Below are 13,442 nucleotides of genomic sequence, written 5' to 3'. Positions count from 1 at the left end.
ATGCACAATATTGGACTATGAAGTACAGGCAGGAGCAACTCCATTCTGTGTTACATACAGAGACTGCTTGTTTCTGCCATAATGAATTAGCTAGCCTGATAACTGGGAGAACAGAAGACGAGTTCAGAAATGAAAGCAGCTCCACTCCCCTATCTGAGAGCAGGGAGCTAGGTCACGTGATGTAGACACAGGAATAGCTAGAAACACAGGCTGTCTCCCGTGCACTTAGCCCCCCCCCCTCCCGAGAGCAGGCAGATACATCACTTGACTTTTGAGCAGATAAGTCAAGGGCTGTGTCAACAACGAATTGAATAAAGTAAGATAGTGGACAAACAAAGCAGTTTTGCTGAAGCAGTGTATTTAGGGAAAGTCTTACATCCACATTAACAAGCAGTATAGATAGGATCCTTGTGATGGGACAACCCCTTTAAGCCATACAGACATCATATTAGCTACAGCGGAGAGCCTCTAACGGGTGATAGTTCTTCCTTTGGTGGATATGGGGCATTACATGGATGACCATGCCTTTTGAATGGCCACTGCAGGAGAAGTAAGTAGCCATTGTCCGTTCTCAAAGGAGAAGTAAGTACATTAAAGGGATTGGCTCTGATGAGACAATACCTTAAAGCCAAAGACAAACCCATCTTGTGTAAGGACCAAATCAATGAAAGCCAATAATTTAAAAGATATGGATTTTAGACTATTCTACTACATAAACATGTTGGATTTATAAGAATGCGTATGAAAAAAAACAACCATTGGACTTCTAGGGTGTGGCTTTGGTAATAATTCTACTGCTAAGAATGATTGGCAATAAATAATATTACAGAGGGCTGAAGGTACATTGCCCTTCCTCCCTCCTTTCGAGAACATTTTTGAGTACAATAAAATGTAATAACACAGCTACAGAAGATCAGAGCTGAAATCAGCAGAACTGATAACAGTTTAATAAAAATGTGCGAGTATGCAGTTTGATAGGCAACTCTTATGTGGCTAACACAAATAACATTGTCTGATGCAACTAGAACGCTTAACGTCTATTAAAATGTATTAGAGCAAATGCGCCACATTGTGGAAACGCAGTGTTTTCAGCTGCTAAGGAAATGCAGCCAATATACACTGCGTTTTACAGCACCAGGAAAGTGAATGAAATTTCATTTATCTCATACACACATTGGGTGCATTTTTATGCATTTTTGAAAAATGCTGAATATTAATATTAGTGCAGAATCACAAGCATTTTCCCTATAGGTTTAATAGGGAAAGGAAAAATAAAATGCATCAAAAACGTAATGTAAAATGGAAAATTTCGTTACATGGGGCCTTAGTCTAGAGGGGCTTTACAAGACTTTAATGTTTCTGTGCTATGTTTAAGATAATATCAGACAAGTGAGGATCCAACTAAAACTAGCACTCAGAATCTGTGATTGAGAGATTCTGATCCTTTGGAGAGCACTGTACCATACATTGCATATCAGCCATGCCTGATATGGCTTTTTTTCCTGTGCTGTGTATTTCATTTTTGCTGTGTTTTTTTCACTGCGGATTTTCTTCCATTATTAAACCTTAACTATAACAACCTTTACTACATTAACCTATACTTTTTACTTTTTATGTCACACACTGGTTCCAGCAACACGGATGTCATCAGTTTTTTTCCTATGGACTCATAAACTGTCACTGGGATGATGCGTATATGAAAAAAAGGACATGCTTCTGGACATCTGAACAAATACATTGAAATGAATGAGTATGGCAACAAATGCAGATGCAGCTCGTATGTGAAATGCAGATGTATGAATAAGGGATAGTTCACACGCAATTACGAGTGTGCATATTCCGTTGCGGCTGCCGCGACGGGATGCCGGTGCAGTGCACGGCACCCTGTTGCGGCTTTCCACTCTGGATTAGGCCCAAATGAATGGGCAATTCAGCAGCGGAATCCACCTGAAGAAAGGGCAGCTCGTTTCTTTTTTCTGCTAGCAGCAACATGCCGCTAGCGGAAAAAGTATGCTAGCAGTCTACATAGACCACCATTGTGAAATTATGACATGGATTCCGCGCCAAAATACGCCCCCCTCTTGCTCCATGTGAATGGGGCCTAAGCTCTTATACATAATAAAGTTAGTTTCACACCAGTTTTACAGTCCACTGTTTTCATCTGTCAGAAAATCAGGACAACAGACTGTTTTACTATCATAATGATTGATTGATACACACTGAACACCTTTCATACACCAAGGCTTTCAGTTTTTCTAGTTGGAAGAAAAATTACTGTCTAAAAAACCCAGAAAGCCAACAGAAGGGACCCTCTTAAGTTCCTTTTTCCATTTCCAGGAACAGAAAAACAGAGATGTCGATGGAGACAAATCCATTGTATGATGGAAACAAACGTTTGACTTTAAACAGAATCTGCGATGATGGCTCTGAAGTAGTTGAGAAAATATCCTAGGCTACAACTCATCATATTAGATAGATGTCAGAAAAATATGCAGATTTCATCTGGACTGGTGAAGTTGTATGGCACACATCCAGGAGTGCCATAACAGCAGATGGACAGGGCATTGTGAGTAATTCTTGTCTGGCAACAACTTACTTCCCCCTATTCTTTGATACATATGCACACTCGACTGACCTCCAGCATTTATAGGGGAGTGGAGAAATAGAAGCATTGGCACAGAGTTTGTAACAGTTACGTTAAGTGTATGGCCACCTTAAAGCCACAGACAGCACTGCCATGTGACATGTTTTGTGTAGTCGTGCCTCATAGTTATCTATTAGGTGGGCTTCAATACAACTCTGTAGGTTTTTATTTAACTGCATTATTTCTGGAATGATTTCTTTCTCACATTGCACTCCAATGCGCAATGCTTAGATCTAATCAGCACTAAAATGGATAAGAACTACAACCACCAACTTTGCCCTTTAGCATTAAAATGTTGTTTTTTAAATTTGCTTGATGTTGCTTTTTGTTAACCTTTGCCCTTCTTTATCTCTAAAGTATAATCCTTCTATGAAATAGAAAAGAATAAGAGACTGACACCTGCCAAGTGATCATGCACAGTGTGAGCCACTCTAATGGACTTCATACCTTGGCATTACCTTGAAAGTGCAATGAGGTCCAATGCTGAGAGGGAAACATGTATAACACTAAGCGGAAGACAGCATTTGTAATGTGATACAATGCGATCCATGCAATGAAGGGACACCAAGTCTACATTAGATAATATTTTAGTGCAAGGCTGAGGAGAGGCTGACTATACTGTTATAGACTGTCATGAATAGAAGTCATGGAAGAACGTCTTTCCTCACATCTCAGGGAACCTCTAGGAATACTGACGTATGTCTGTGTGACAGGTATTTGCAGCTCTTAGCACGCATCATTTTAGTGGCCTTGTAAGTCTGAGTAAGGCTAAGACCTCACGTACCGAGCTGCAGAATAGACCACAACGGAAAGTATTCCATTTCTTTCCGCAGCACTTTTCATATAAAGTCCTCAGAGCTTTCCTTTGCAGACTTAGTGCTTCTATTATTCCTATATGGAAAACGCCAGTATTTTCACTGGTATAGCTTTTTTTAGTGACGCATTTCCGCCATGGCCAAAAAGATACATATTCGCAATGTGGGTCTCCGGCCTTACATGGCATCTGTATTCCAGTTATCGAATAGGATGATAGCCATCACTCATTGTATAAGGGTGAATCTTTCCTTTCTGCAATATGTTACCTGTTTTTAAGATATCATTTATTTATTTTGATTTCTTACATAGCGCCAACAAATTCTGCAGTGATTTACAGATATTGTCAGTCATTGTTCCATATAGGGATCACGATATACCGTATATACTTGAGTATAAGCCGACCCGAATATAAGACGAGGCCCCTAATTTTACTTCAAGAAACTGGGAAAACTTATTGACTCGAGCATAAGCCTGGGGGGAGAATGCAGCAGCTACTGGAAAATTTAAAAAATTAAAATGGTCTGAGTTTTTGGGTGCAGTAGATGCTGAGTGCTGGTGAAGGGGTGTTTTGGTTGTCTGTCTGCCCCTTCCCTGAGCTTGAGGACTGGGATTCTTTTCCCCCACTTGGAATTCAGCCTGGCTGAATATAGGGGATCTGCAGTGCTCCTATTAACCACTTTCCGACAGAACAGGAGCACTGCAGATCCCCTATATTCAGTAGACCGGGCACTTTCAGACACAGGGATACCTAATCTGTATGTGTTTCACAGTAATTCTCTACTTTTGTATGTATTCTAGGGAAAGGAGGGATTTAGAACTTTTTTTTTTTTTTTAAAGCTTCTTTTTTTCCCACTATTTTATGGGAGATTCTATACATCACTATTGAGCTGGTCATAGCCCCCCCTCCCTCGGCTTATACTCGAGTATATACGGGTAAATTCCCTATCAGTATATTTTTGAAGTGTGGAATGAAACTGTGAATATGTCCTTGGAAATCTCACTGGGGACTTCCCACTATCTCTTCAATATTAGCAGCTCTCATATTTTATTTCCAGAACAAAGAGGTAAATGTTGTTCAGATCAGAAAACACAGGAGCGTAACCCCATGGGTCTTTTCCGAGCTTTACTAGAGGTCAGAATGATAAATCTGCTAGTGTTAGCAGTATATAGCAATACATCTCTCTTTCTCTTATATCTTTATTAAAGAAGGAGATTTGATGTTCAGGAGCCCAGGAACTCTTGAGGGAACTATTACGCATATTGGTTATCAATCAGGCTTCCTAAAAACAGATATAAATATAGTTTCGCATACACATTCCATAGTCATCAGTCAAACTTGTTCAGGGACCAACTGACCATCTAATGAGTAATTAGGGGTCCTTCCTGATTCCCCCCTGGTGGGTTTTAACTTATCAGCAGTTAGAAGATAAGTCACTTCCAGAGATAAGTCACTAACTTTATTCTGTTCAGAACATATGCCTATGCCCAGGCGAGCATGCATGTATAAGGGGAGTCGGCCAAAACTACTGTTACATGTTTGGCCAATATATATATATATATATATATATATATATATATATATATATATATATATATATATTAAATATATTATATTGGGCTGAAATGCTTCTTTTGCATTTTATCTACCATTTTCTTACATAAACATAGCTTACTTATGTAACATTATAGCAATAGTGCTGGTCAATTTAAAGATAATATAGTATACAATTCAGATTTCAGACTTGTCATGATTCACTTATTACATGCTGCTATAATACATAGATAGTATTAATGGAGCTATATATCATCACCCTCAGTGACGTATACAGAATCACCACAACTGCTGGCGTCACTGCTATCTATAAATAGCAAGCACGTGACCCACTCATCTATTATTCAGAGTGAAAAGAGGAGAGTAGGGCTGAAAAGATACTACAATCTGTGGGAGATATAGAGGATGGGAACAAGGGAATGCAGAGCAGGAGGAAGGGAGGGAGATAATGAAAAAACGCTAAAAAGCAGCTGCCATGCTTCCTGAGATATTGCAGAGTGAAGGTGAACACAAAGACACTGATACCATGAGTGAGGGGAAAGAAAACAAGCAAGGGTCTCAGAAATATATGCTGCATTTACACAGCACCAACATATGTCACAGTGCTAACCTCAGTTTACAATGTAATTGTTCATACCATTCATTATTATCACTCACCATCTAAATTAATATACAGACCTAAATATACACACAACCACACACATATAAATATATTTATAGGGAATAAAGCCATTTTCTTCGGCTATGCTCACAAGTGGCAAATTTGTTGCAGAAATGTCTGCGACTGAAAAAAAAAATGTATGTGAAGGGATTAATGAAAATCCGTGCACATGATGCACAAACTGCCCTATTCATATGTAAGGGATTTTTCAGTCACAGAAAATTGTGCAACGTAGCCTTATGAATAAAGCAGATAAAAATGACAGCATACATATTTCAATATTTTAACTCATATCTGCAGTGCATAACATGAAATTGTTCTTTAAGCAGTTCTGCAACATGTGAACAAATTCTTAGAAATTGTTGAATACAGATGAAAAATGACAGTATAAATATTTCAATACCGTAGCTACTATGTGCAGTGCATAACATGAAGATGTTACTGAGAATTTCTGCTGTGACATCCGGCCTATGGTGACACACATTAGTCCTGACATGCAGTTGGAGAATCACTGCCCTAGGACATGACAGGCTGCTATCTGTATAACACTCTCCACTGAATCCACAGACGTGTGTCATAGACCAGGTCAATGAAAACACACATTTATATCAAATAACATAAAATATGACTAAAATGAGACTTAAGGAAGCGAGGAAGAAAATAGAAGGTGCACGCCATGAAATAAAGGTCAGCCTAGGAATTATGTTCAGTCAGCCATTTTGTGAGTGCTATAAATACACATTCATGACAGGGTCCTAGTTGTACCTTCTCACTGGATTTCAATATGGGGCTTTTTGACAATATTGTGACATAATAAATTACACGATTTTGGTTATATTGTTCAATGTTTCTCACACATACATTGCATGCATGTAGAGTAATAATGTACTGACTACTAAATGCCAAGGTAAGTATTTTAGACCTCTAGTATTGTGCAAAAGTTCATTGACATGAATGACAAAATGCCCTTTGTACATCACCTCAGGACACTACTACACTTTGTGCAGCACACGTGGCAGGGTTACTGGCTGCCTGCTCAGTCATTCATACAGGCAAAGTCAGCAATATTAGCCATTTCCTAAAATGTAAAGTCATGTGATCTGCAATACGTGACTTCCTTCCCCTCGCCCCTACATCTGAACCCACTGATAAGAAGGTTAAGAGAATGGAACATATATAGTCAGCAGAAATGGAATCTTATGGGTTTGGGTATTAATGGAGATGTCTTTTCAATGTACATTGCAAAAAGGACCAGTCACTGTATCATAGTCGGAGCTGCAGATTATAGAGTACCCATTGTATACACATTTTATCAATGCTAGCTCTACATGGCCTTGGGATAATGAAGAATAGAAAACAATGGCTTATAGACATAGGCAAATCACTCTTTTCATTAAGCCTTCTCTAATCTCTGGGTTTGTTAGGAAGGTAAAATAAACTAATCTCTTTTTTGGCCTTTGAGCGTACATAGCTACCAGAGCAAATACTATGACCATTAATCCCTCCATCAGTGTGAAGGCTGGATCCTATTATCCAGTACTGTTTGTAGTGCAATGGCCACACTTGTAGTGATATTGAGATTTCCTAACACTAACTAGCTGGCCAAGGAAGCTACCATTTTGCACCATACACTATAGTGAAGATGTCAACGAAGCTATGTTGATGTGGTTATAACACAAACCCTAAAACATGGCCATACTGCGACCATGTAAATCCAGAATAAATATTTTTTTCTATAACCATCCCCTGACATTCCTACACAGTGGATGTGAATCCACTGTGACACTAAACTGGTTTGACTTATGGAGCTCCTGAGCGCATTGTCTAACTGATCCCCTGGCCTCCACCAGGTCTTACCAGCATCGATCTTCTGCATACAGGTCTACTGGTCAACGTTAGCATGTGGTATGTGACTGGTGTAGCCAAAGGCCTCAGCGGTGACCTCTTCACATGTGACTGCTTGGATGTGTCTTTTCTGAAGAGGTGACCATTGAGGCCTGTGATTGGCACAAGCAGCCCAGGGACCTGTAAACTGAAGACCATGCCGAGGCTGGAAATGGAGGCCTGGAGAGAGGTAAGTAAAGTATTTTTATGTTCATGGCACCTTCAGCAGCCCTATTAAACACTTAAAAAAAAAGAAAAGAAAGTCGGGTATAAAGTGATATTCACACAAAACAGATTCCTTGCTGAAATTTGAGCAACTCAAAGATCCACTTCATCTGAATAGGGGTTTTTCTGCAGCATGTTAATGCCAGTTTAATTCAGATAAACAGGACAAGTATAGACATTTATACAACAAATTTGTGGCGTGAATATACTCTGAAGTATATGAGCTCTCCTACACTTATTAAGAAAGAGTCTTACTGTAATAGAGTTTTCCTGCATGACTAATCGCATCTTTGTAACTTGTCTCTGCGCCCTTGCTCTGAGCACTATTCCACACTTAAAAGAAAATGTTATAATACAGAACAATTACCAGCAATAATATAAATTCAATGGGTTAACAAGCTATAGAATTTCCCTAGAATGTATCTCAGAGACACCAAAAAGTAACATTGTTAGAGTTGCAGGAGCTGAATGAATGTGTTCCATGACCAATATACAGAGGACCACAGGCACGGCCATCTCAGTACTAAAAGTAGCAACACAATACACATCTGGACATCTGCATAAGCCAGGCTGGAAAATACATAATATGAGACTCACCTACTATAATGCCACAGGCACTAACTAGCCCGATCTCCTTCTTAAGGGCCACCCCACCTCCTCCTCCAGAACTTGAACCTGAGCCAGAATCCTGTGCCTGGTCTTCGGGGATCTTCTCAGCACTAGTTCTTAGTCGGGCACCTTCTGCCATCTTGTTTGGCAATTGACAATAGTATATCAGAAAAAAGTAGTTTTTTTTTGTTTTGTTTTTTAAATCTACAAGACCTGTACATAAGAAAAGAAGAATGATTTAGTACACAGTGATTTATCTCATATACTAAAAAGAACATTGCAAATTCTGTCCTATGTGTCCAAATGCTGAATATAAACCTATTGAATGCATCTAGTACAAAACTTTGAGGCCAGGTTCACATCTCCATCGGGCATTCAGTCATACCAACAGAAAAATGTTACCCAATCCAGGACACCATTGGTGCACAATAGATCCCATTGACTATAATGGGGTCAGATGGGTTTCTGTTATTTTAATGGAGTCTCCAACAAAGTGAAGACAATCTATCCTGTTGGGATCTTACTGAAGAGTAGATGTTCCCTGGCGCTATCTCTTGATCTGTTGCTGTCTGCCACAGGCACTCTGTGCTACAAACTATCAGCTAACCACAGCTAAAAGTCCTATTGTCTAACAACACAGTGGCAAACTGATGGTAAAAAAGGGCCAAGAACAAACTTAACATATTGTATACCTCAACATAGCAGCACTTTATATATTTTGCTAATTTTAATAAATTATCAAGGGGGTATTGCTAGCTATATCTACGGCTGTACATAAATGTATTATAAAGGTGGCAGTGATTGTTCTATATGTAAAACATATAACAAACGTATTCATTGTGTTACATCTCAGTGTGTACAAAGCTAAGGCAATAGAGAGAGAGGGATCAAGTCTGCTGTGTGGAGAAAAAGAACTTTTCCCACTTGCAATTCTTATCTCAGATATGCCACATTTTAGCCCTTCCAATGTTTAGATGTACCTTACTAAAAATAAACTATATGTTTTAGGATTAGCTTTCTTGTAATTCTATGTTGTATCTGTCAGGCGTAACGTATAGCTTCTAGCCCCCAATGCAAAATATGTAATGGGACCCTCACTTGTACTGTCTATAATACTGGTGTCTTCCTATGTTGAAGGAAGACCTTTGGGCTCCCTCAGGGTCCTGAGCCCGATAACAATTGCTATCCTTGCATCCGCCATAGCTACGCCCGTGGTGTCTGTATGGTATAGATAGTTCAGAGGTGTGACCTATAACTCCTTGCGCCTGAAGGCATACAAGCATCATATATATTACTGACAACCACTTATAGCAAGTCACATGTCTACTTGGCTATAGGACATCTCTCCAGGGTTTATGAGACTGTGCTCCACTGTTATAGTAGGGACAAATCATTGACGCTCCCAGTAACTGAACACCCAATATATAGTATTAAATTCTCCCAAGTACAAAACGTATACAGAGCAGATCTCAATTGATCCAGCCATCCATAGATAACACAGAGATTTAGCTTGTCTTTAAATAGTCACCAGCATCCGAGTTAGTGGCTGGGATCTATCAGCAGTAACAGGATCAGCACTAACTCTATAGGTAACCAGGAGCACCATGGTGGGGACCTGTGAGGTATTACACTATAGCACCATCTTAGCATGTACAGGGTGCTACCCTATATGATAGTCGCATATCCCCAGCCATGCTGCCCTATAATACAGATACATATCCAGGAGCCTCTAAGTGCCCCCTGTGCCCGCTCCTCACCAGCTCCAGGTCGCTTCTCTCAGGGCGTCCTCAGCATGTCGGTGCCTGGTCAGGTGTGCTGGTGTCAGAGCTGTGTCATCCTAGTAGCGGGCACCCGGGTGCTGAGGCCGGATCTCCGTCACCATGTATGTGGGTGACACGGGTGGCTTTGTGTGTCGTCCTCCTCCTTGTCCCCGTCCCTTCCTCTTACACCTGCACCTTGTGTCTTCCCGGCCGTCCTCAGCTGTTTGTGTCCCGGCCGCCTGGGAGCTATTATATGTGTAGCGCAGGCTCCGCCCCCTGGCTGGGCACACATCTGAACAGTGTCAGATAAACATCCAGATGTGGGGAAACGTCCATGTCCTGCTTCCTGATCCCGAGGAGTGGGGAGCCCTGGCATGTCTCTGTTATCTAAGCTCTGTCCTATAGGCAGGCAGGATCTACCAGCAGCAGACTGTCATAAAGGCGATATATGCTGAAAGGAACCCATGATGCCATTAGTATATTGGCTTCTCCACTGGCATATAAATGATAGCACATTGAATGAGTCAGTTTCTAGAATTAGTCATTCCTTAGTACAGAGAATCTGATCTCCCAGACTGAAGGCAGTCTACCACCACTAAGATGCAGTTGTAGGGACTGTTAGTGACATAGAGAAGCAACCTTGCTTCTGCCAAAATCAGGCATTACTCTATATAAAAATCAACTATTTGGTGCATCGGAGGTTTGACCGTGATCTCCACAAATCGGGACCTGTCACAATGGTGACCACAGGTGATCCGGGGGCGGCCACGCCTGGCTGCACCAAACCGCTGATTCGCATACTGATTCAAATTTGCTTTTCTCATTTTCAGGAGAAATGACGTCAGCGACCCAGAAGTGCAAAGTAAAAAGTCACAATTTTATTGCGCAATGCACAAAAAAATGTCACTCTTTATGCTTTGTATGACCCTATCATTTTAGTATTTTATCTATTAGGGCTAAGAAATTTCTGTCACTCACAGGACCAGGAAGGGAAGAAGGCCATATTAGATCAGAGTGTGGTGTAGTGGTTTGTAGTAATAGAGTTACCCTCTTTGCTCCAGATCAGGGGTGGGAAATTAATTTTCCCATGGGGCCACATAAGAAATTGAAACTATGCTAGAGGGCCGCACCATGGCAAATTTAGCTCCACCCACTTCTACATTGACTCCGCCCATTCCCAATCATCTTTCCATGTGCCCCCACAAAGTATAATCCTCCTACAGTCAGCCGTACATTATATGCCCCCACATTATAATGTTCCCTTCCAACTGCCCCACAGTATTAAGTCCCTCTCCTGGTGCCCTAGTTTAAACTGGGGGAAACTAGAGGGGACATGAAACTAGGGCAGCTGGAGGGGGACATTAAACAGTGGGGGTAGTTGGAGGGGGGCAATAAATTGACAGCTGGAGCAGGACATGAAACTGGGGGCAACTAGAAGGGGACATTAAAATCGGGAAGCTGGAAGCAGACATTAAACCGTTGGGGTAGCTGGAGGGTGACATTACACTGGGGGCAACTAGAGGCAGATAGGTCCCCCCTACAGCTTCCTCCACGGTTTAATGCTCCCTCCAGTTGTCCCCAGTTTAATGTCCCCCCAGTTTAAGTGCCCTCTTCATCTACCCCCAGTTTCATGTCCCCCCCTCCATTTCTCCCCCAGTTTCATATTCCCCTTCATTTGCCCCATTTCATGTCCCCCCTCCATCTGCCATCTCTGCCCTAGTATAACATTCCCCTTCCATCTCTGCCCCTAGGTTACTGAGACACATACAGAAGTACAGACACATATAGACACACACAGACAGACACACACACACATACAGACAGACAGACACATACAGACACACACACAGACAGACAGACAGACAGACACACACACACACACACATTCTCCACCCTGCATCTCACACTCTCCTGTCAGTACCTTATGACACACACCACATGTCTCCATCTTCTTGCACTGTCCTGCCAGCACTAAGACACACGCCCCCTAGACAAGCTGTGCAGGCCGGTCTGAATCAGTCAGAGGGCCAGATATGGCCCGAGGGCCGTGCTTTGCCCAGGTCTGCTCCAGATTGTTTCATTTCCATATTGTGAAATAGATGAATATCTCGGCAATGGAGGCACAGATTTTCATGGTGAAAAGGATGTTAGGCCCGGTTAACATCTGCGTTTGATATTCTGTTCGGGGAGTTCGATCGGGGACCTCCTGAATGGAAGCCTATACGCATTAAAAAACAATTATCTAAAAAACCATACATACCCCATAGGCTATAATGGGGTCCATGTGGTTTCATAAAAATCATTTGAAGAGAAAATTACTGCAAGCAGTCTATGAGGTCCGTGTGGTCTCTTAGGTAACGGCTTTTACTGCGTATTGGTTTGCATTTGGGGGTCCCCAAGCGGACTACCTGAATGGAATACCGAACGCAGATGTGAACCAGGCCTTACACTCAGGTGAGCCTGAACCTATCTAACTGTGTTATTGACTTCAATTGCTTCACACTGGTGACAGACTCCCTTTAAAACCTATAAAGGTGAGTTCAAATAGCAGAATATTTGCAACATCTGCCACAATAATTCCACCTTCCATTCATTTCAATGGGAATTTAATACTTCATTTTCTTCATGCTGAAAAAAAATCAGCTAGGGGACAAAATAAGTATCTTTCAAAATCTACCAAGTGAATTTAGCCTAACACATAGAAGGCATATTATATGCTGAACATATTATCAACAAAACATTTTCTGCAAGTAAATTAGTGCTTAAAAGCAGTCTATCAGGTCCAAAAGCCCTCCCAAACTCAATTCATGGATATATCCATCCTTCTCGAGTGCATCAGAGGCAGCCCAAATTTACCTGGGGACAGTGATGATGAGGGCACAGGCTGGCAAGAGCCAGAGCACTTGCAGGGGGCTGTCTATAAGCAAAATTTTCCCTAATGAAATTGCAGACTCATTTTCACAGCCATAAAAGATTTTTATCTTTGTATTGCTTCATTGGTTTGTGCCCACAAAGGTATGTTTCTATTCCTATTATATTCTTCTACACAGCACTATTATTAGTTTGGGAGGCATTTTGTACAGACTCACTTTAAGTATATATTATCACATATAACTGTCTCCTGTGAAAGAAAAGCTGCCCTCCTTACTGAGGCTTGTAAATCACACATAGTACTCAAAAATAACTCAAGAAGAAGAGAACTAAACAAAGCATTGGAACAAAAGGAGGAACCTCTCTACAGGAGCACCAGCATCTCCAGGATACCGGGAGCGTTTGTGGGTCAGTTTTCCT

At 41.2% G+C, this 13,442-nt stretch overlaps 1 protein-coding gene across 1 annotated transcript in view; it reads right to left on the bottom strand.

The window, feature by feature from the left end:
• SLC7A8 (solute carrier family 7 member 8) overlaps positions 1-10,396 on the bottom strand; it is a 35,394-nt gene extending 24,998 nt beyond the window's left edge. Inside the window, exons 1-2 of the mRNA XM_075276705.1 lie at positions 10,149-10,396; positions 8,380-8,604 (exon numbers count right to left, since the gene is read on the bottom strand). Coding sequence (XP_075132806.1) covers positions 8,380-8,530 — 151 coding nt within the window. The 5' untranslated portion in view covers positions 8,531-8,604; positions 10,149-10,396. The remainder of the gene's footprint in view (positions 1-8,379; positions 8,605-10,148) is intronic.
• Positions 10,397-13,442: the final 3,046 nt, after the last annotated feature.

This window comes from Leptodactylus fuscus, chromosome 1 (genome assembly GCF_031893055.1).
Source record: "Leptodactylus fuscus isolate aLepFus1 chromosome 1, aLepFus1.hap2, whole genome shotgun sequence".
Taxonomy (NCBI): Eukaryota; Metazoa; Chordata; class Amphibia; order Anura; family Leptodactylidae; genus Leptodactylus; species Leptodactylus fuscus.
The sequence above is the reverse complement of the archived record's forward strand: the minus strand, read 5'-3'. Positions and strand labels throughout refer to the sequence as shown.